General features: G+C 37.1%; 1 protein-coding gene and 1 long non-coding RNA gene across 3 annotated transcripts in view; one reads left to right on the forward strand and one right to left on the reverse strand.

Annotated features, from left to right (window-relative positions):
- FBXW4 (F-box and WD repeat domain containing 4) overlaps positions 1–3,033 on the reverse strand; it is a 73,965-nt gene extending 70,932 nt beyond the window's left edge. The window contains exon 1 of one of the 2 annotated variants that reach the window (XM_026670639.2): positions 2,479–3,033. In XM_026670639.2, the coding sequence (XP_026526424.2) occupies positions 2,479–2,702 (224 nt within the window). In that variant the 5' untranslated portion in view covers positions 2,703–3,033. The remainder of the gene's footprint in view (positions 1–2,478) is intronic. The other variant, XM_026670553.2, reaches the window with a different exon arrangement.
- Positions 2,472–23,603, forward strand: LOC148130894 (uncharacterized). Its single transcript, XR_015749431.1, has 2 exons — positions 2,472–2,612; positions 23,303–23,603. It is a non-coding gene; the product is annotated as an uncharacterized LOC148130894 (long non-coding RNA).
- The last annotated feature ends 1,219 nt before the right edge of the window (positions 23,604–24,822 follow it).

Consider the following 24,822-nt stretch of genomic DNA (forward strand, 5'->3'; position numbering starts at 1 on the left):
GTTATATTTTAACCTGACATTTCTGAGCCTTACATATTCATTCACTTCATTCAATATGTAACTTCAAACAGCATTTATTAGCTAACATTATCTCCATCATATATTGGTACTATTAACCCAATAAACAAGTCTATATTTATTTCAGGTTACTAGAATACTTATAGGAATAAAGCTATACATGAATATGTTACATTGTCTACACCCTAAAACATCACACTAACCCTATGGGAAAGAAGTATCTTATCGCATGCTGTCATTCTAAACGGCATATAATTCTAAGTGTCATATAATGATTGATTAGCAATGTGCATTTTTAATAATGTATTCATTATTTATCCTATTTGTACTCCAATGACTTTGCTTGAGGGTTTTAATAATAATGTATAATTCTCCTACAATCTATTATAATCAACTCTAATCTCCATTTCAGTGAATAAGAATACAGCCTGAAACAGATGAAACTGATTAAGACTTGGCTAAGCTACAATCTAGGCCATGAAGTTAAACCTAAGTTTGTTTTAACTACAGTTAAACCATGACATGTTTGTGAAGCAAAAAACCACGAGCTTACAATGACTAAATTCATATGTATGGTAATCCAAAATAAAGTACATTACATTATATCGGTATATTAAATAATATGTCTATTTGCAACTGGTAATATCATAATTGTGGGATTTCCCAAAGTAGTTGCAACATATGTAGCGGGCACCAAATAAGAAGAGATATAAGTAGTGGTAGCAAGAGGTGAAGAAACTGAACAATTTGTTTAGCTGTTAGAAAATTATGTTTCCCCAAAACAGATTTTGTAATAGCCTAAAAGCAAACTAGATTGTTTTTCTTTGTGGACTATGGGGAGCAATATAATAAATCAAATAGGAACTATTAATATACCTTCGAAAATGTATATATAGGAAGTCCTAAATTTACAACTGTAATGGAGCCTCCACATTACAATCACAAATGGTAATGGCCATTAAACAAGATCGCCTTGCTTAACAGCCCCAGACTGTATGCTGCACCTGATCTGACTGTTAAGCAAACACATGGATCATTAAGGGGCCTAGATGGTGCCTCAGGGGTGGACGAGGCCCTAGAAGGCCTAGTGTAGGCCCCATCCCAGGGCTTTTCCCACTACTGAACAATCCCTATGCTCAGATCATGTACTGAAAGGTTAAGGATTAAACTTGGACCTTCTGCATATTCAACCATCAAATTATGGTTCCTCCAATATTAACTACAATTTTTCTTTAATGCTATTGATAAACTTGTTTTACAGTTAATTGATTAGAATGTTAATAGTAGTTTTAGCATCCAGCTACTCCATGAAACATTTAAATACTACCAATTTAACAACAGCAAGCCAATATGGTATAGTTGTTAAGTATGAGGATAGAGCTGTGAGTTCTAACCCTCCCTTAGGCAGGTTACTTTGGGTTACTTTGGGCCAGTTGCTCTTGTTCAGCCCTAGAAAGCAGGCAATGACAAACCATTGTCAGTTTTGAACTGATCAGGGAAGACATGCCATTTTTTTCCTTTCTAGATTAACATAATTCAGAAATGCTGTATCTGTGATTGTCATACTAAAGGTCAGAAAGCACCTTCACTGCTACTACTATACTTGTTCTGTTCATCAATGGTCTCAGACATGTTGAAACAAATGCAGATTTATTAGTTTCATTCACCTCACGATCTAAAAACTTTACAAATTCACATAACCCCGCAGACCTATGGAAACTCACATTCTAACACAATAAAAAACATTTTTAGGCTTCAAAATTAATATAACTATTGGTTCAAATAACTTGTGCACACCTTCTAAAGAACCAGTTGGGCAGCCTAAAATTATTCGGATTGGAAAAATATACGAACACCGCAGAATTCGTAAAACAACGTTTTTAGGGTTTTTTAAAAAAAGCAAATCCCAGCTTCACTCACAAATAACTGGGTAAAGTAAACAATGCCATCCCCATCTTTTTTAGAGGTATGTAAAAACAGGGTATACCCTCAAAATGAACTGCCACGGTTTATTCCCTGGACTCACTCTAAAGTGAGCCAACTAAACTTGTCCTGAAATCAGTAATCTCGGATTTGCCTTAATGATGGTTCTAATTGGAACTCAGGGCAGGGGAAATATTAAAAAAACCGGAGTGATAAAAGTCACCAGCAATCTCGTATCCAATATAGTCGGATAGTATGTTCCAAGGGAACGTAAAACGGGAAGTTTCCCTTTTGAGCAACTGAATTCAAAGCTCCTTCATAGCCAGCACGGGACCCGACCCAACCCAGACTTGAGAACTCCCACCTGCACAAAGCAAAGCCAGGACCTTAAGCAGTATCTTCCCCTCCTTCCGCCCCGCGACTACGCCGTTTCAAGCACAGCCCTCCTCCCTTATCGAGCGGGCGGGCCTTAGCAACGCCCTGTTAGGCCGCACGCCCTGTTTTTCCCAACCAGCCTTCCCCAGCCTAGACGCTTACAGGTCGGCGCCCAGTGCGCTGAAGCCTGCATTGAGGCACAAACGGCCGAGGCGCCTCCACAGGACATCACGGCAAGTGAAACGGAAAAGGCGGCGACAGGTCTGGCCCAGGCGGCCCAAGGCCCTCGCGTCCAGGTACGAGCAGATCAGCAGCAGCAGTTCCTCCGGCAACGCCCACAGCAGAGATCGGATCTCGGCCTGCGGAGGGCTGCTGGGCCTCCCCATCGAGGGGTGATCTCTCCCGGCCGGGCCCGGCAGCGACAAAATCAACAGCGGGAACGCTGCTGCTGTTGCTTGCCGGGCCCGGGTAGGCCGTCGCTCTTCGGGGCGGCTGTTTCTGCCCGCCTGCCGGAGCGGTCACATGAGTGCGCCCGGCCCTCCAAAGACCGGTCTTCGGTAGTGCATTAAACGCTTGAACTGGCTCTGCGTGGAGTTCAGGATGGAAAATGACAATCGGATACTCTTTTCTCCCCAGGGCTAAGCATATGTTTCTCGGAAGGATAGACTTAGTTGGAGGTAGGCCTACTTCTACAAATGAGCTGGTAGGCAAGGATAGTTACACGTAGTCTAGCATATTGTGAGAACCTAGCCTGGGCACTTATTTTAATTAATGCATAAGCCCAGAAAACGGATCGATTAATAATGGGTAAATATGTTACGCAAACAACTGTTCATGCTAGATTTATTATCTCTGCAGGAGTTTTCTGCATATTTTCCTTCCTCAGGATTGTAACGTCCTTATACTTTATACAGACAATAGAAATAGATTTGTATCTTCCTGGTTCCTAAAGAAGTAGAAAAGTTCCTAAAGAATTATGTGTTACTTGAATTGCCACATTGTCATTTCAGAAAAGTTATGCTTATATGTATTGAGAAAGCACTTGAAAGAAAATTGATAATTGTTCTATGGACAGTATCCCTGAACACTTGAACTCCAAACTAAACTTTCTTATTAAGGAACATCACAACTACTAAAAATCCAGGTCCTTAGTTCCTAAGTGAAAATCTCTCTCTAAGCCACTTCATATTTTGGAACTGCCATATTTGAAAAAATGAAGGACTTATATCTGGTTACTTTTAATTAGTGTTATACTGATGATAAATATAATATAGCCTTATTGCAATACTTAACCAAACAATCCTGTAGAAAAGAAGGTCTTATGATCCCAGACATTTTATGAAACTATAAAATGCAAGTAGTACATCTTCATTTGTCCTGTATCCTGATATAACACAATCATAAGAAATAACTTTTTAAAAGCACAAGGATATTTACTTTTTACAGAGGATACTGTTAGAAAATTTAGTATATTGATCTAAATTTAAAGAATAATATCGCAAATATTCTGATGGAATTATTATTCTCATCTATTATTAACCAGTGTTTCAGGTAAAGTGTTAAAGAATGACCCTATATGCAGCTTAGGTTCTGTACATACATATAACTACCTTACAAACTTAGTCTATTTATTTTGAATTGTCATGAAAGGAAACAGACTGCACAGAATTTTATATGTGTGTGTGTATATTTCCAGATATGTCTCCTCATAAAGAGCAATAAGAATTATTATGCATTAAGAAGAATCAGATGTTCATACAACATCTCAGAAACATCCATCTGTCCATCATGGAGAGACTTTATTATTACAGTCCAGCACACTTTCAGGAACAGTGCAAATAAATATATGTTTAAGTATAGTCATTTAATTTGTCCTCAGACACTCCATATTTACCATCTCCAGAATATCTGAAAATATAACTGACTGCTGTTTATATCTCTGCATGTTTTTCATTTCTTATATCTTTTCATGTACGCTGGAGAGGGCAAACAAATGAATGAAAAATATATTTAACAAAATGTGTATCATCATCGAAACAATTGGATATGTGAATAGACGCTATTTTTATGTTGGCAAAATCCCTGGAGCTTGGAAGAAATACATTAATAACAATAGTTAATATGGGCTACAGATTTTGCGAGCAATACAATTTTTCCCCCCTTCACTATAAGGGGAAGGGATACAGTTAGTGTCCATACTGTCAGAGAATCTAGTGATAATTAGAATCGGGGATCTTGTTATATTGAATAGTAATCCAATAAATAAATACCTGAGACAGATTACCTCTTTGTTTATAGAATGGAGCTGAAGTTGAAAAGTTGTTAGTTTGAAACAGATACACAATTATAAACAATTGTAATTCTTGAATGAAATAAATTAACAATGATAAGCTGTATTCCATAAAGTTTTCACAGATATGGAAATATATTCATTAAAGAGCATTCTTTGCTCTTATTTTTGCAAACTAGAATATCTATTATAGTCCAAGGCCACTTTTCATGCATTTTACATAGTTGTGATATGTTTATTATTTAGATTATTATAAAATATCTTTTATAACAAAAGTTCATTTAAAATCCATCAAGAGCTTCCATGAGACTGAATACAACACTGAATACAACCCTCTTATAAATGATATTGGGGAGCTTATCCATTAAAAGAAGTAAAATATATTAATTTTCTGAGTACCTAGGATGATGTAGTAATAATAGTAGCAGTAGACATGAAATAAATTCCATAAAAATATTGCTCCTACCAAAAGGAGCAATATAAAAGGAGATGCCTAATGTTCAATCTGCTCTTGACCCACAAAGGAAATCACATTCCTGATGCAATTTATAGTTGAATTTTCCCTTTAGCACAGAAAATGAAATTACATTAGGCTATTTTTTTTAAAAAAACTCCAAAATTTGGGTAGAGTCAGGTTCTTAAAATAATAGGAGGGCTGAGCTTTGGTCTCCATATTTGATACTCCTTAAAAAAAACTTACATTGATTTGTAGTTCCATGCCTTTGATGCACTGTACAAGTAACTCTCGTAGACATAGATAACTGATGCTCTGGTCCACGTTTTGATACTGGTTATACACTGCAATGCCAAACCAGTTAGATCATAGTTATCATAAAGTAAAGCCAAAAATCATGCTAGAATTCAAGTCTAAAAGCAAGTAATTGGGTGGAAATGTACAACTAATTAATTAAATTCATTTTTATTTCCAAATGAAATGAATCCCAAAAGCTATCAAATTTTGCAAATTTGCATCATGTCTATCCTACACTTGAAATGCATTTAGTCTCCTGTGGTTGCAAGCTTCCTTTTTTTTTCCTGATGTCCAGCCATTATTTAAGTGTTTTCTCAGGTTAATAAGTTTGCCTTTTTCTCTTTCACTTGACTACACATTAATTCTATTTTATCTGCAAAATTAAAGACAAGCATACAGGGCCTAATAGAGCACTGAGCATTTGTGGGGCTTTTGCTGTCATTATGGACAGTAATTCCATGGAACCTTCTAATGAAATAAAATGCCTTTCACAGATAAAGAAAGCAGGCTGCTATTGCACACCAGCGGAATCAAAATGGATTTGATTACATTTACAGATTGGTTACATCAGGGATGTCAAACTCAAGGCCTGCGAGCCACATCTGGCCCCCAGGGTGCTTAGATCTGACCTGCAGGGCCGCCCTGGTAACAGCAAAGGACCAGCCCATGGTGCCTCTATCAGGAAGGAAAAAGGGAAGGGAAGGGAAGGGAAGGGAAGGGAAGGGGAAGGGAAGGGAAGGGAAGGAGGAAGGAAGGAAGGAAGGAAGGAAGGAAGGAAGGAAGGAAGGAAGGAAGGAAGGAAGGAAGGAAGGAAGGAAGGAAGGAAGGAAGGAAGGAAGGAAGGAAGGAGATTATAATGAGAGGGAGGGTCTGAGGGAAGTCCTGCCTTAATACTTGGCCACCACAAGCGTCCCCGACATGAGTGATGTTGAGTTGGCCATGCCCATCCTAGCCACACCCATCCTGCCCCCCCCCCAGTCAAGCATTACTCTGATATGGCCCTCAATGAAATTGAATTTGATACCCCTGGATTACATAATTTTATTTCTTCACTATTATGAGAAGGAAGAATTTTGGAAATCAGGTAAGATACAAAGGAAACTGATTAAAAGAAAGCTGGGAGGAAAATTAGTAAGGCCCAATTTCCTTCAAGTACATGGAACCTGTTTAAAGCAACAACTTTGAAAGCCCAGGCAGAATGCATACATCAGGGTAGAAGAGAAAACATGAATGAGGACCATACAGCTGACAAATTCCTCCAAAGAAGGTGTAAGGCACTCAATAATAATAATAATTGTTATTATTAATATGCTGCCCATCTCACAGTTTGAGGTAACTGAATGGCTTACAATGTAAAGAACTGAAAGTTGATTGCTGGTTCATTGTAGCAGTCAATCCACAGGTAGGAGATTTTGTATTAATCAGTTCAGCATCTTCATTGGCAATTGTTTGCTTTTTTATATTTAATCTTAATCCATTTTTTTCACTATGCTCCTTGGCTTTTATTATTAAAGCTTGCATATCATTTGCATTTTCAGTTAAATCAGTATCATTGGCATAGTTTAGGTTATTGGTTACACTTCCTCCAATTTTAAACAATGCTCATCTTTCAGTCTTGTTTTCCTCTATATATATTCTGCATAAATGTTGTATAAATAAGTGGAGCATTTACAATTTTGTTTCAGTTCTTTACTAAACCATAGACAGTGTGTTTCATCATGTTTAGTCCAGACAGGATTCCTAACCTGTGTATAAATTTTGCATGAGGACAATGAAATGTTCTGGAATTCCCATTTTTCTAAATACATTCCACAGCTTGACATCAACACAATTGAAGACCTTTTTATAAGCAAATTCTGACTTCTTTGGAATTCTTTTAGCTTTTTCAATTCATTCTTTATTGAATTGCATTCATCAGCAATGATGTCTCTTGTTTTTCAGCCTTTCTTAAAGCCATCTAGTATCTCTGCCGGATGATCCTAAGCATTATTTTGCTTGCATAAGGAATTAAGGATGTTGCGTGATAATCTGCACACTCTGTTAAGACTCCTTTATTTGGTAATAGTACGCAGATCAATTGACCATTGTGTCATTCTCCAGATTTATTGGAATAGTTGATTATAGAATCTTTATAGATTCTTCTGTTGTTTACCATATTCCTGCAAAGTTTTCATCCCTTTTGCTAGCCTTCTACCTTGGTAATAACCACAGTACTGGTTTGTCTTCATCTTCCAGTATTAGAAGTATTTATAAGAAAGCAATACCATCTAAGGCCAACACTACAAGAGCCAGCTTAGTGAAATGGTTAAGGCACCAGATTAGGACCTGGGAGAATGAGTTTTAGTCCTGCCTTAGGCACAAAGTCAGCTGTGTGGCCTTTGGCCAATCACATTCTCTCAGCCTTAGGAAGGCTGACAAACACTTCTGAAAAATCTTGCCAAGAAATATCATTTTGTGTGTGTGCTGTGAGTAGTAAAGGATATGGTCAAATTTCAGTCTCTTTCAGTTTGATGATGCCTAAGAAGTTCAACAGCTATCTTTGTTTCATAGATTCATTTCATCTTTCAATGTATTGAGCTTACTGTGTTCATGATTTTTACATTACCTCTTCCCATTAATTCTACCTTTTCAGCTTTGGATTTTCTTTTCCTGCTTAGCAACATCAGCAACTAAATGTCCCAAAGATTTTAACATAGTCATGTTGTAAACTCCATTAGTACTGTAAAATATCCTCAGTCTGCTTCAGAACAATAGCGTTCAACGTAAGCGGCTCATCATCCATATATTGTCTATCACAATGTGTGTCCATGTGATTATTTGGTTTAAAAAAAAGGAGTGGTTTACCATAACCTTCTCAAAAGCAGGATGAAATGATGCTACTGCTTTTGTCACTAAAGTGATCGTTTACCCCCAACATCTTCCTATATAGTATCACATTGCCTAATACACCGGGCATCAGGATCCTTGATGCCATTATATGCTCTTGGCATATACTCCAGCGTTCTGTGCTCACTTCTGCCAAAACACCCATCATCACCACAATGGGACAATATAGCAGGACTTGGAAGGCATTGAAATGTGAAGGATACTCTAAAAAAGGAAACATCAGACTTTTCCATACTGTATAATGAAACATCTCAACATTTAACAGACTGTCTGTGCTTAGAATTTCTTTTATAAAATAACTGAAAAGAAGTAAATTATTAGTCAGTTTAGTATCATGTCTGCTTAAATAGATATATTTGAATTCCTAAAACACACTCCATGAAAAATTCTGATTTTTTAAATAATTATTTCCTAATTTTACAGTTATGCAAATTACAAATTATAGTTGAGAAAATTTGAATAGACCCAGATTCCTTCTCTCTTGTAGGACTGGCCCTCTTTCAAACAAAAGTCATGGAGCTTGACTGGAGAAACCCTTATACTGTATAGTATTCCATTTGGTGTTTCTCCTGAAGCCAATTTCGGAAGTAAATGCAATGTGTCAATTAAAGATTTTCCTGCCTCTGTACACACACCAAGCCATCATTCCCTGGTTTATGCCCTTTTTAGGCTGCATTTAATTCGGCCTATTACAGTTCAGTCTTAAGTTTCTTCAAACTCAATCCATGTGATTAGGTTATGTGAATACAATTTAAACCCATTATTATGAAAAGTCGGGTTATGTAAAATAAGATGAGGTATTTTTGATAGGCATAAATGTCCATCTGCAGGGACTAGTCCCTCTCTGGTTGGCATGTAGGTCTATGGGATAGAACATGTAGATGGGAGGGCGGGACAGCTAACCTAACAAGATTTCAGATGGGAGAGAAAAATCTCAATTATCGGGAGCAATCACTCCATGTGTTCTAACTGAATAAATGTGATAATGAAGTTATTAGATCGTATGTGAACTATCTCTCAAGAATAGGTTTCTCTGGATATGTCAGTGATTCCCAGTCTTTTTGTTAGGTGTTCAGGAATTTACATAGATACGCTTATGTAATGCATTGCATAAGGTGGTTTTCAGAACATGGAACAAATTTATGCCTAATCTGCTTTTCACAATGTTGGGCTTAAGCTTCCCATCTTCCTAGTTAGCATAATATCAAGTCCAATATACCCAGAGGGCAACCAGTTATGAAAGATATTAAAACGCAACCAAAAGTCACCAGGCACTATATTGAAGAATTACCTCTTCATTACCTGACTGTCACTTTTATTTGCAGTTCATTTTTCAAAGACCTGCTCTTTATGCTGCTCAAGCTTTTTACCTCTTCAGCAAATGACACTAGACATGCGGATGAGATTTTTCTCTTTTGTTTTTCTTTCCAACTAACACTTTTGTGTATTCCTGAAATTCAAGACACCTCTGATACTAGTGAGGTACTTATCTGTAACGCCATCACTTTGAGGGATTAAAGCCAGTTACTTGTTACACACTTAGATCAAGAGTTATCTGAGTAGAGAGGCTGCCCTGTTAGGGTTGGGAAAATCTGGTTTTGATCTTGAGTTGTTTTGATTTTCTCTTGAGAGCAAAACCATGTTATTTTAACTCCTGAATAAGGTGGGCTACCTGGCTGAGTCCCTCTCTTCTTTGGCAGAAAGGATTAGAAACTTCTACAGAATCGGCTCTCTATTAAAGCAGAGTGCTCTCCATTGAGTGGCGAGGAATGGAATTGTTTTCAGATTATATGTGTGTGCATGCGTGTCTCTCCCACATCAAAGACTTTGATGGAAGTTGTTCACGCTATTGTCAGGAATGCAGGCATCGGCACAAAGGTGATTAGCAAAATTGCTTTTCTACTAGAGAAGCACAAAAAATTATCAAAGGATTAAGAGGGATAAAAAAGGTTGCATTGAATTTGGGGTGCAGTCTTCTCCAAATTATGCTTCATGGATTTCACTACTCTGAAGAAGTAGCAAAGCAAATCAGAGCAAAAAGAGAGAGTGAGAACTGTTCTGCATTTATGACTTTTTTTAAAAAAAGTATTATTTATAACTATTAAGACACAAACCAGCCCCAAAGCCATGTCCTCTGACCTTTTGAGCCATTTCCCAGATCTAAGTAACTTTATTAAAAGATTAAGACTATAAGGCTCTTTTCTTTCAAACACAGCAGATTTGAAATCTGAAATACATATCACGTTCTGACCATAAGAAAAAAAAATGGAATACTCCTATAAAAGAACATTGGATCAATAAAAGGTTCAGTAATTTTCTACTGTTGCTCTCTGAGGATCCTACTCTAGTAAGAATCTTATCAGCTAGTCCAACCAAGATATAATTTCTCTTATAGGAGTACCTATCATCACCCAGCTATTCAGCTTCTGCCTCTAGGTGCAACCTTAAAAAATATTTGAGTGTTTGAAATATGAAGCATAAAGCATAAATTAAGCATAAAGAGAACAAGACAAGCAATGCCTGCAGTCCAATTTTCTCTTCTGTACGAGAACAAAATAATCATGTTCAGTGAATATGGTTCCACCTTTAGTTTAGATGAAACCTAACCATATTGGTAGCATCCCTGTCTCCTTAATATTTTAAAAGAAATATTGCTCTTTTATGACAATAAAAAGGGATAAATATTAGTAGTTTTTAAAGGTAAGGAAAGAGAGATGTAGCAAAATCTGATGCAGCAAGCTTGATTGGTTAGTGGTTTGTATCTGCTCCATCCAGTACATTCAATATTACTTCTGTGGTGATTTAAGATTAACTTTAATCCACAAATCAATTTATAGCTTCTACTAAGCAGACTGAAATGTCTACTATGAATTTCTGTACAAAAATAACTTTAATTTAGTTCAGTAAGGTTTATTCAAAAAAACAGTCTAGATAGTTATAAATCCCATAAAATGCAATATCCCTGACGCCTAACCAAATATGTTTAGGACTGTGTTACTATTATTGCAGCTCAGTTTCCAGTATATCCGTTTAATTTTTGTACCAGAGTTCTTTGTTACCATACAAAACATTCAGCCCTGTTTTTGAATTTTATTTTATTCCCCCTTTTTAACCAAAATGTTCTTAAGTATCTCTTCACCTCAAGGAGATCATTTTAACTTTAATCCAAGCAATGTCATCTCTCCCTGTGCCCCAGGCTATATCAGGTTGTCAGTCACCAGCCAGCTGTGGAATTCTGAAAGATTCCATTTAAAATGCTTTACAATTCCAAATGCACAATTTCTAATGCCACAGTGTGACTGCCACACAGACTGTGAAACGCCCCAACCCTTCAGGCTTCAAAGGCCGGACATCCTTGATCTCCAGAAGGAATGTGTTTGAATCCTGGGTCTTTTTAGTGGGCTCTTACAAAGATATTTATTTTAAGAGAAGCCTCCCCCCTTCACACTTGAAGCCTGACCTTGCTTTTCTAGAAATCAATAGCAAAATCCCACCTACTCCTTTGATAGCAGAATTGGGCCCATTTCAGTGAACATTTTTTGTGGGCTGCTGAAAGCTTTTGTCATGAACAATTAGAACTTCATAGAAAGACTGCTTGAGCCTACTTTCTATTTACTGCAAAGGCAAGAGTCAAAGAAACAGTCCATAATATGACTCTCCCCCCCCCCAACACACATACAAGATTCACAGCCCTTTTAAAGCTTTTCATTTGCATTACTATCCTCAAACATGTGTCCTTTAAATGTAAAATCATGTTCAACAAATTCTTTTCTGCTTAATTAAACAATAAATCCCCTATAATGATAGGTACAAATTGATTTAGTATACAATATTTGCTAGAAATGTATATCTTAGTATATATATATTTTATTCTCCACAATAATCTTTGCTGATCAAGGTGCTTATATTATCAACTATCCTTTCCTTTTCTTTTAAAACCTCTACAGTTTAAAAGAAAAAAAGTTAATGTGTTAAGATGAAAGATGGAAAACATTGTATTTATGTGTATCTATTCAGAAGTAAGGCCTATTGAAATAAATGGGGGCTGCTCCCAGATAAGTGTGTTTAGAATGGCAGTATCATTTAAAATATTGCATGTAGATTCAACAGCAAACACATATATTTAAACATTTATTCTATGCTTTCTATACAATAATGATTAATTTAACATCTAGTTACAGACTTTATGATTTACAAGATTGTGTTTTCAAGACTGATTTATATTACATGAATATATACTATTAAATAAATGAATAAGTTTACATTTGAGAAGTCTGCATTTTATTATAATAATTTATATTAGTACTAAGTGTAATTGTGTGATGGAGTAGCAACAGGATAGAGTTATAAGTTATTTTCAGTAAGAATGGGATGCAAGTTATTAAACATCTATGTAAGCCATGATCAGAGACAAAAAAACGTTGCATTCCGTTCTTTTTTATAATTTTGGTAGATATGCAGTCTTTGTTATAGCTATAAAATAGAGGTATATGAATTAATTAAATAATAAGTTATCCTTTATGACAAATTATGCAGATTTTATAGAACTATCATTTTTAGGGGCAATTTGTTGTCGATAAATTTTCATCAACGACATTGAAGCAATATATTTTTGATAGTACATTTAAGAGTTCTTAATAATATAACATTTTTGTTAGGATTACATCATGTAATATGTCAATCTTGCCACAGAAAAGCATGCTATTTTTGTGGGTTTATTTATTTACATTAAAAAGCCCTTTCTTAAATAGTAAATATTTTTCTTCAGAACTACGAGGACTTACATTTTTGATAGTTTTAACATCTGCAATCCAGTAAATGGGTGGCCAGGTCACACATTTTTTAATATATATGTATGTGCTGTATGTCACTGTATTATATTCTGAAAGAAATTAATGAGGTTGCCTTTCTTAGTCCAGACTCAACTATGTTAAATCTCTCTTCTGAATCAGTAAAGAATACATAAATTCAGAGGCAGAATGCTGAATTCTGTAAGGCTCTATTCCACTCTTCTCTAGTTTCTGTTCTGAATATTTGCAAAATGCTATAGATCTAGTACTGAATCTAACCTGATCTAAATATTGATCAATTTCTTTATTCTTTTTGATCCCAACAATGCATCATTCTTTTATCAAACTATTTCATGCATTTGGATCAGTTTTATTATGCTGTTCTTAGAAAAATTAACCCAGGTTAGCTTTTACCCTCCCCCCCAAAAAAAAAAATTGTAAATGATCACTTAAATAATGTTACATGCAAGCTATATTTGGAGTACAAAGAAAATTTCCTATTAAATAATCCAGTGTACTATTTCCTTCCTTCCTTCCTTCCTTCCTTCCTTCCTTCCTTCCTTCCTTCCTTCCTTCCTTCCTTCCTTCCTTCCTTCCTTCCTTCCTTCCTTCCTTCCTTCCTTCCTTCCTGTCAGTGGACTAATGCCTGTAGTTTTCTTGGCAAGATTTTGGAAGTACTTTGCCACTGCCTGCTAAGGCTGAAAGAGACTGATTGGTCCAAGGTCGTCAAGATGGCTTTGTGCCTAAGAACTCCTGGTCTCCTGTTTTCTAGTCTAATGCCTTAATCACTATACCAAACTGACTCTCTAATTTTAATTAATTTTTATATCACTTTGTTAAATATTTTAACCATTTTAATTCCTGCAAGTGTTCTTGCTAATACAGATGAAACTCGAAAAATTAGAATATCGTGCAAAAGTTCATTTATTTCAATAATGCAACATAAAAGGTGAAACTAATATATCAGATAGACTCATTACATGCAAAGCAAGATAGTTCAAGCCATGATTTGTCATAATTGTGATGATGATGGCTTACAGCTCATGAAAACCCCAGATCCACAATGTCAGAAAATTAGAATATTACATGCAATCAATAAAACAAGGATTGTACATAGAACAATATCGGACCTCTAAAAAGTATAAGCATGCATATGTACTCAGTACTTGGTTTGGGCCCCTTTTGCAGCAATTACTGCCTCAATGCGGCGTGGCATGGAAGCTATCAGCTGTGGCACTGCTGAGATGTTATGGAAGACCAGGATGCTTCAATAGCAGCCTTCAGCTCTTCTGCATTGTTCGGTCTCACATCTCTCATCTTTCTCTTGGCAATAACCCATAGATTCTCTATGGGGTTCAGGTCAGGCGAGTTTGCTGGCCAATCAAGCACAGTAATCCCATGGTCATTGAACCAGGTTTTGGTGCTTTTGGTAGTGTGGGCAGGTGCCAAGTCCCGCTGGAAAATGAAGTCAGCATCCCCATAAAGCTCGTCTGCGGAAGGAAGCATGAAGTGCTCCAAAATCTCCTGGTAGACGACTGTGTTGACCCTGGACTTAATGAAGCACAGTGGACCAACACCAGCAGATGACATGGCTCCCCAAATCAACACAGACTGTGGAAACTTTACACTGGACTTCAAGCATCTTGCAGTGTGTGCCTCTCCATTCTTCCTCCAGACTCTGGGTCCTTGGTTTCCAAATGAGATGCAAAAGTTGCTCTCATCAGGAAAGAGGACTTTGGACCACTGAGCAACAGACCAGTTCTCTTTTTCTTTAGCCCAGGTAAGACGCTTCTGACATTGTTGTTCAGAAGCAGCTTGACAAGAGGAATATTACATTTGAAGCCCATGTCCAGGATCCGTCTGTGTGTGGTGGCTCTTGATGCACTGGCTCCAGCCTCAGTCCACTCCTTGTGAAAGTCCCCAACACTTTTGAATGGCCTTTTCCTGACAATCCTCTCCAGGCTGCTGTCATCCCTGCTCCTTGTGCACCTTTTTCTTCCACACTTTTCCCTTCCACATAACTTTCTATTAATGTGCTTTGATACAGCACTTTGGGAACATCCAACTTCTTTTGCAATTACCTTTTGAGGCTTTCCCTCCTTATGGAGGGTGTCAGTGATGGTTTTCTGCACAACTGTCAGGTCAGCAGTCTTTCCCATGATTGTGATTCCTACTGAACCAGACTGAGAGACCATTTAAAGGCTCAGGACCCCTTTGCAGGTGTTATGGCTTAATTAGCTGATTAGAGTGGGACACTTTGAGCCTAGAATATTGAACCTTTTCACAATATTCTAGTTTTCTGAGATTGTGGATTTGGGGTTTTCATGAGCTGTAAGCCATGATCATCTCTATTTTGTCACATCACAGCTATCTTGCTTTGCATGTAATGAGTCTATCTCATATATTAGGTTCACCTTTTAAGTTGCATTACTGAAATAAATGAACTTTTGCACGATACTCTAATTTTTTTTGAGTTTCACCTGTACATATGAAGAACAGTTGCAGAAAATTGGTATGTCTAATCTAGCAAAAAGAAGGACTAAAGGTGATATATAGCAGTGTTCCAATATTTGAGCGGCTCCCACAAAAAAGAGAGGGTCAACCTATTTCCAAAGTACCTGAAGGCAAGACAAAAAACAATGGATGGAAACTAATTAAGGAGAGAAGTAACCTAGAACTAAGGAAAACTAAGAACTCACTGTGAGAACAATTAACCAGGCTTGCCTTCAGAAATTATGTGTACATCAATGGAGGCTTTTAAGAAGAGACTGGACATCCATGGGTTGGACTAGAAGACTTCCAAAATCCCTTCCAACTCTGTTCTGTTAAAGAGAAGATAAAAATTAATACAAACTAATATAAATTAAGAAAAAGAAAAAATCAAAGAAAGCTAAAAGTGTAAGAAGGAAAAGAAAAATAAAACGGGAAAAAAACAAAGAAGTAACTCCTGATTTTCTTTACAGCAATGAAGCCCAATTACTCTGTTGTTACAGCATCACTCCCTTCTTCATATAATCTATTCCTGTCTAGTTATCAAAACCTTAAATGATAAGTTTCCTTTTCCTCTTTCATTCAAAAAAAAATCTAGTGTTTCCAGTCAGCAATAAATGTAGACATTGTCTTTTCTCTGATCAAAAAAGTAAATTTAGCCATTTCTGCATATTCCATCCTCTTCACCAATCATTTCTCCATTGTGGGTAATGCTGAATTGCTCCATCTTTGTGCATACAATAATTTCACTTAATTTTTAATTAATTTTAATAAACATTAAATAGTACTGGCAATAACAACAAGAATAGCAGCAACGTAAGATAATCAAAAATACAAAGCCAGTTTTTAATTGTGAAGTTTAATATTGATCGGAAGACTATACCAATCTTCTGTACCAAGAGACTCTATTTGTATACAGACATGAAAATAACATTTTAAAATCCAATAAAATAACATACAATTCAAATCAACATTAAAAGACAAGAAAATATATTGGGCAAGGATGGCAGTTTAAAAAGACTGATTTTAACAGAGCAATGATATCTCTCTGGGGAAAAAATATTTTACAAATTGCCATTATAATATAATGAGCAAAAGGTACTTTGGGAAGGTCTTGAAATATGGGAAAGCAGCAATAGAGAGAAATGTTTCTTTAAATTATTAGCCTCAAACAGTTAATATTTTAAAGAAAATCACCTGTACCTTTCTTTGGCCACAAAAATAACCTGGCAACAACTGCAGCTCTTTTAAATGTAATACATTATCTCATTTGATCATATATATAAACATTTCATACTACAGTAGTGAAACATTCTGACTTATATTTTAATCAGTACTGTAAGCTACTTAAGGACCTATGAAAGCATAAATAAATATGACCAGACAACTTCTGATCTAGAGCTGACATGCTTTTTAAATCAGCTGATGATTGATAAAAGGACTTTGAACCTCAAAAGTCAGCTCTATCCAGATAACAATACTGGATCCAGGAAGTCTACCAAACTTTCAAGGTGCACACAAGACTGTCTAAATTGCACACCCAACTTCCATAAATGAATTAGTGAATCACGGGGCTTGAATCTTCTCAGGATTTAACTTTAATTCATTGGCTTCATTTAGCTCATTCCTGAGACCAGATACCGGTGTGGATTTCCCTGATTGAAATGATAAAAATTACAGAATTGAGTTTCATTGACATATTGATTATACTTCATTCTGACTCATTCAATAGATGAAGGAAATAAAAATAAACCAGCTGATGACATAACTGTAAATTAGGCATAGATAAATTTAAAGGAAGATGGCTATCTGTTTCAAAGAAGGCCAGTAAAAAAAATAGACATTTCCAGGTTTTTTTACTTCATTATGACTTTCAAAGGAGAAAGTTGGATGGAAAGCAGTTTTAGTATAAGGATTCACATATATGGTTTAGCACAGTGGTCACCAACCAGTGGGCCGGGGACCATTGGTGGTCCGCAAGAAAATTTTGGTGGTCCTTAGAGAATTGTTCCCCCCAAAGCAATTAATTCAGGCTGCGCAGGAACACAAGGCTTGTGTCGCTTGCATTGCGAACAACACGAGGTAGTGAGGGGAGGGGGGAAAGGGCAGAAGGGGGGAACTTGCCCCACGCACCTGGCCTGGCCACAGGGCTACTTCTTTCTACTTCTGCTTTTGGCTGCACACAACGAAAGCAGCAAAAGTCTTTCTTTCTCTCCCCCAAACTCCGCCAGAAATGAGTCTTTGGAACCCTGCAAGGCATCCTGCTCCAAGACACTGCGCCGGCAAAGACTCATTTCTGATGGAGTTTGGGGGAGAGAGAGAAAGACTTCTGCTTTCCTTGCATGAAGCCAAAAGTCTCTCTCTCCCCCCCCCCTCCGAGAACAAAGCTGGAGACGGTATCCTGCGATCCCAAATAAAGAACGATTGATCGGTAGGAAAATGGGGTGGGGAATTTTCCTGAAAACTTATTTTGGGATTTTCTCAGGGTCTCTGGTCCATGGGATTCAAAATCATGTGTTTGGTGGTCCTTGAGGTCCAAAAGGATGGCGACCCCTGGTTTAGCACATTAATGGTTTAGCATGATATGTCAGTTCAACTAATGTAGCTTTGTAAACAAGCCTGATAAATAATTGTTCATTTCAATATAAAACAACTGATAATACTGGGTGTGTGTGTGTGTGTCGAGAACAGGAATAATCATATAGCAGAGGGGAGGAAAGAAAGAGCTATGTGATGACCAAGAGGTGAACATGCTCACCTCTGACTCAGAAGGTTGAGAGTTCAGTCCTAGGTAGTAGCAGATGTTTCTCTATCAGGACGCAAAGAGAAAATATCTGCTGTGAACTCCATCTAGGCATCAGGAAGGGCATCCAGCTAGTAAACACTCAACTCCATTCAGTTGCCCCAACTCCACCCCAAAGAAAGGGATTAAAGCAGGCCTATCAAACTGGCAACCCACAGGCTGGATAAAATAATGCAAAGGGCAACTCTCCCCACCCTGGCTCTGCAAAGGAAAAAAATGTCAGGATACATCACATGATGCTATTGAGCTTGACACCCGTGGATTAAAGGGTCATACAAAGAGAAAAAGAGGGGAGGAAGGAAAGGTACATTGCATTCTACAGCATCTACTATAAACATTAAAGGAAAATATGGAGATCTGAGTGGAAATTAAACAATAGAAGGAAGTATGGGGCAGGCTGTAGAATAACAAAGAGAACAGGATTCATGAATTGATCAAATCAGTTTTCCTATCGACTTTCTCAAAGGCATTAGAACTTTTAGAAGTTGCACCTACAATAAGACAAGACTCAGATCTTTATCTACCTGGCTCTGCTTCACCTTTATGCCAACAAACAAATACAAAAGCACAAGCAGAAAGATAGCACTTTACACTTCTGTAAGACATGCTTCACATCTCTGCCTCGTCTCTGTTGCACCATTCCAACTCTACTTCAAACCCTGGGAAAAAACTCCCTAAAGAGATTTGCCGCCTAAGGGACCGTTTCATTGCATTGTGTTTTCTAGCTAGACCTGAACAGACTGAAATCAATGCAGCTCCTTCCTTCTCCCCCCTCTTGTGTCTATTTTTTGTTCTTAGTTTGTGCCCTCTGCCTTAAACAAGTCCAGTTTAGTTACATCCCCATAGCAATGAACTGTCCAGCAGCTTCTGTTTCTTGTAAAAACACAAGGTCTTTTTCATAGGTTTCAAGTGCCCCGTCAATTCAAAATGCCCAGTTGGGAGGGGTGCAATTTGCAGAATAAGAATGCAGCTGTTTTAAGGATTTCTAATGCACTTATCACCATGGTATCTGAGTGCTTTTGTATTAATATAATACATGACACCAGGTATCCATTGTGGTACAGCACTGGAGATCAGATTTACTAGAAAATTACTTGCCAGGTTACAAGAATACAAATGTGCAATGCTGTGTATGTGTGTACTGATATATGCAGTGAACTTTGGGGGATACTTATCACAAAGTAAGCACCATTGAACTCAACTGGACTTCTGAGTAAATCTAATTAAGAATTCAACTGTAGGAACTAAGTAGTCGGAATTTTACAGTTTGGAATTTTGTATAATAGATATAGCATCAGTAGCAAGGGATGGATCTTAAATTTGACTAACAGTTTGATATTAAAACTTGTAAGCTCACATATCTGATACTGAAGCATGAGAATATTTTTAGAAGTACGGTAAATATACTAGTCTCCTTATGTTCAGATGCTTTGTTCTGATTCACTTTTATTTCTCTGCTAAATGAGTATAGTATGGTAATTTGAAGGAATTTTGAGTTTGCAGAATTCTTGTTCTTCAATTCCTGGAAAGGAAGGAAGTGATCCCATCAACTTGTTCCTGTGGTATTAATGCAAAAGCAGATCTAATTTGTTAAGAAAAGTTACTCTGCCACCACCTATATATAAACTTAGTTTGGGATGACTGGATTAACTAGGCTACCATGGTTATAGTTTCAGATTTTTCCATTTATTAATTACATAAATGTGTTTATTATTTAAGTGAAGAAAAGGGAGGGGTAGGAAATAAGATGGGTATCATTATCCCTGCAATCATTCAGAAACTTCGGAGCTACAGTAGTTTCTGAAACTATATACCGGTGGTAGCAAACCTTTTCGGCACTGAGTGCCAAAACAGGAGTGTTCACGCACATGCTTACACAGGAAATCAGAAGACCAGCTGGCCAATGCGCATGCGCACGCTGGAGCCCAGAAGAGCAACAGGCAACAGCTGGCATGCCCAGAGAGATGGCTCTACATGCCACTTCCAGCATGCGTGCCATAGGTTCACCATCACAGCTATATACAACTAGCTACATGATGCTAGTTCTTTCCTTTTCTAAGTGCATACGGATGAAATATTTACTATAATCGATGTGGTATGTATGGCACTTATCAGAATCAGCTCCCTGTTTTGAAAGACAAGACAGTATTAAAATGATGGTACAGCTTTGATTTATATTTTCTGCTTTCCCTTATTTCTAGCCTACCACACACAGTATACTAATACGTTAACAGGCAAATATACCCCATATATGTTCAATTACATAATAAATACTATAGTTTTTAAATAATTTAACCACATCACTAAAGGCCCTCCCATATTTCTGGATTTGATGGGTTTCCATGAAAAAAAAAGTTCCACAGCTATAAAAAAAATAGTTGTGCATACTCTTAAGAGTGAAGAGATAGATATCAAAATGCAGTAGTCTTTGTTCATCTGCAAAGATAGGAAAAAGTATAAAGAAAGAAGCCTGAGGTGATAATAGCAAATCCGGTAGGAACTAACATTACATATTATGCTAGCTCAGTACTGTCTTCTCCAAGGTCTTTCCCAACACATGGAAATGACAGTAACTAAATTTGAAGCCTGATACTTATACAACAGTTGTACTTTCCTGAATTACAATCATTCCTTTATATTTTTAGCAGACTTAATGTAGAGTGCAGTAGCTTCTGTTAACAATCAGCTATCCAATGGATATTAAGAAATTACTTTAGATTAGCCTTATCTGCAGAAGGTTTAGTTTTGAAGCTACAATGCAATCAACACAACAGCCCCGTAAAAGGTTTCTTCCTATAGCCTACCTTTATTACTAACATTTTACTTCATCCCAGTTATCAAGAGTCAAATTGTGCTATTGTGCAAAAATGAGTTGTTCAGTAAATGCAGTTGATACATCTTGATGGAATTAAGTTATTGTTATCAGATAAATAACTAATGTTATTCATCAGATGTTGTTTTATATATTTTTTATCACTGGGAAAGAAGAAACATTGTATTTTTTATTTTATTTTTTGCTTCAGATGCCAAAATATATTGGACTATCTGGTATTAGGCCAACAAAGGAAAATAAAAATATTGAAAGTTAGTAAAGATAAGTAAAAGTAAAAGTGGATAGAAATTTTAAAACATCAGCAAATAATGTTGCAATCACATGTAATCTCCCCCATGTAGGAAATAAAAAGGGATAACTAAGTTCAGAATATTCATATGGTTCATTCCTACCTTTATTGCCAAAGGTAATTGTAATATGCTATAATAGCTATAATAGTCCATTTTATATGTTGCATTGATTTTTACAAGAATCTCCAATTATACTTATTTAAGACTTCTTTAAAATCTCCTGTGATGAAACATTCAGACTATCCCCAGGCAATTATTTATTTGTTTCCAACTGTGTTCTTGATGTTGACTTTCACTTTTATTTAATATTCGGCTTTAAAATACTAGAAATTTGCCCTTTTACCCAAAAAATAAATGCATTCTCCCTCTTTTTCTATAACACTTCCTTTTGATCAGCTTTATTGTTATTCTATGACTGCTTATTTCTCAGAGATTGAGGCAAAGTTTAAAAAATAAGGTTGGGACAGGTTTGTTGGGCCTACTGACCTTTTCCCACCCAGCAATTTTTTCTGTCCCAGTGCAGAATGACAATAGAGCCCTTCGGACCGAACCCACTAGAATTATCTGTTGACACCACAGCAGATTTAGAGCAATTTTCTCAGTCCCCCAAAGCATCTTGCAGCAGAACCAAGCACAACTTCCCCACTCACTCTCTTTTCTGTTGTTGTTGTTGCTGCTGTGGCTGTTAATGTTTGTTTCCATTCGCTCCTTTTTATTCTCTGTTTCTTTCCCCCATTCTTGACTCTGACAGGGGCTCCCTTTTGTGCATAACAAGCCCTTCTGATCTCCATGAAAGGCTAGCCCATGTCATTCTTCCAGATCATCATTGTATGACATGTTTTTATATCAGCCTGACAAAGGAGCTATTTGATCAGGGGGTATGGTGTGTGATTGTAAGAAATTCAGCTTGCTGGTGGCAACCATTGTTCCCCAAAGCGGCTCTCTGACCCCATTCCATTCAAGGGAAAACTCCCTTGGAGTGGCCCCTATTCATTGAGAAACACCAGTCCACAGTCTCACTCTAGGAGCATGTTCAATTCAGAGGCATGTCACTGATATTGCCCATTGGCCAGCATTTAACCCTTTTGCAGGCATTAGATTTCCAGGACAACAACTGTTATCATAGCAATGGTCTCGAGGGGTTAGCAAGGCATTCCAGCTCATTTTGGCTCATTTTATCTTGAAGAAATTGAGCCTCTTTTTCAAAAGTCAGGTTGGACGATCATTTGTCTGCTGCTTTTCCATCCTGCCAGGCTGAGTTTCATGCTCCCACCAGAATAGCTGAAAGCGTTCCACAATGAATCAGTAAATGGCCCAGTGAATAATCATTGGGCTAAAAAGTGATTTTAAAAAAACAGTTTGTATTTCATAAAAAGAGATTCAAACGTCCTGTGGAGAACACTGTTTGTGTTTAAACGTACAGTTATCCTGATCCAGCAATCAGTAGGAAAAAACGCTCTAATCCTAGGACAAACTTTTCCACCCAAAGAAGCTAAGCCATTCATTGGGGGGGGGGGGCATTTAATCCAATGTGTTTCTCACAGTGATAGAACTACTGCTGACCAGTGAGGACTAGAAGGATTCAAGCACCTGTATGAGGTGTGAACCCACAATGTATCTCCAAATTACAGTAAATTGAATATCTCCCAAATATTTCTTTGTGCTCTTTAGACAATAAGCAAATGTATCTTCACAATGTAAGCTGCATGAAGACAATCTTATGCCAACTTTGAGTAGATAGAATATAAGAATTAAGATATGTAAGTACATTAGCAAACAGACAGTCATATCTGTAGTATTTTATATTAATTAATTATAGATTAAAGGTTTTTTTCTGTTTGCCTTATTTCCAGGACTATCTGACACAATTACAATATGCCTTAAAGGCCAAAAGAGAGAACTCATCTTCCAAGGAACACAACTGATTTCACTTCCAGTTTGGCTTATGAAGAATAGTGGATCTTTACATAGGGTCTAATACATGGGGCTTGGTGAAGAACAGTCTTTTCTATTTATTGTTTAAAATGCCTGCAGCGTTTGTTTCACACTCCTAGAACTTCTTACAATATCAAAAAAATATAAGATTGCCCTTGTGGAATTATAATTTCAGTGATGTATTAATAATATGAAATAAATTTACAATCATTTTGATGACCCAACATTCTTTATGTAGAAATCTGACAAGATACAGTACAAATAATGGAAAAAATAAAAATCATCAAGCATTACCACTCTAATGCAAAAATCAATATATGTATTTTAAGTATCCTCCATGCCATTTATACCATATACTGTATTCAATTGTTTCTTTAATTGAGTATTTTACAAATAATAGAGTATATGCTTAAATTCCAAGGACCAAGCAATTATGAAACAACCTTAACTATTTTCCAAATAAAGAATGTCAGTTGATTGCTGTTCATAAAAAAAAACAAACATTCTTTGTTTTTCAAGGCATTTTTCAAAGTTCATAGAAAAACAACAAGGTAAAATATAATGTGTTTTAATAATAATCTGTCAGGTAAAACAACAGATATAAAAACAACACATTACAAAGCAAATATTATAAAACAATATAACAAACAATATAACCTGAGACAGAGGTTAAGAATGACTACCTCATGGAGGTAGCATGTCTCCAGTTCCCTGGGAGTCCCAGGCCTGATTACATATTTGGGTCTTGAGGGACTTCTGAAATGCCACAAGAGATGGGGCTAATCTAATTTCAGGGGGAAGCATATTTCATAAGGCAGGTGCCACAGCAGAGAAGGCATGTCTCCTGTCATCCACCAAATGTAGGTCCCGAACTGATGGTATCTGCTGCATGCTTTCTCTGCCAGTTCTAATGGGGTGGGTTGATTTGACTGGGGAGTGGTAGCCCTTTGGATAGCCCGGTCCCATGCCATAAAGGCATTTAAAGTTTAAACCAGCACCTTGAATTGGACCCCAAAACAAACTGGCAGCCAATGCAACTTAGAGCAGAGGTGTTGTACATGCTGTTTTTAGGAATGTACATAACTGCCCATGCTGCTGCATTGTCTATCAGCTGATAAACTCTATCCATTCAGGTAGTCTTCAATGGCAGCCCCATGTATAGCACATTACAGTAGTCCAATCTGGTGTTGACTGTAATCAGGGCCTGATGATCCAGGAGCAACTGGCACACAAGACAAAGTTTAGCAAAGGCCCTCCTAGTCATGACTGCCACCTACTCATCAAACAGAATTGGGAGACTAGGACAACCCAAGATTACTCACTGGGTCTGTCTGGTACTTCTCTAGTACTAATGATCACACAGTACTGGAAGCAGTAGGCCCTAAAATCCAGAGCCATTCAGTTTTGCTTGGATTCAGCTGAAGCTCATTGTTCTCAA

This window comes from Notechis scutatus, chromosome 4 (assembly GCF_049901735.1).
Source record: "Notechis scutatus isolate UNSWTSFEM ecotype Mainland chromosome 4, rNotScu1.2, whole genome shotgun sequence".
Lineage (NCBI taxonomy): Eukaryota > Metazoa > Chordata > Lepidosauria > Squamata > Elapidae > Notechis > Notechis scutatus.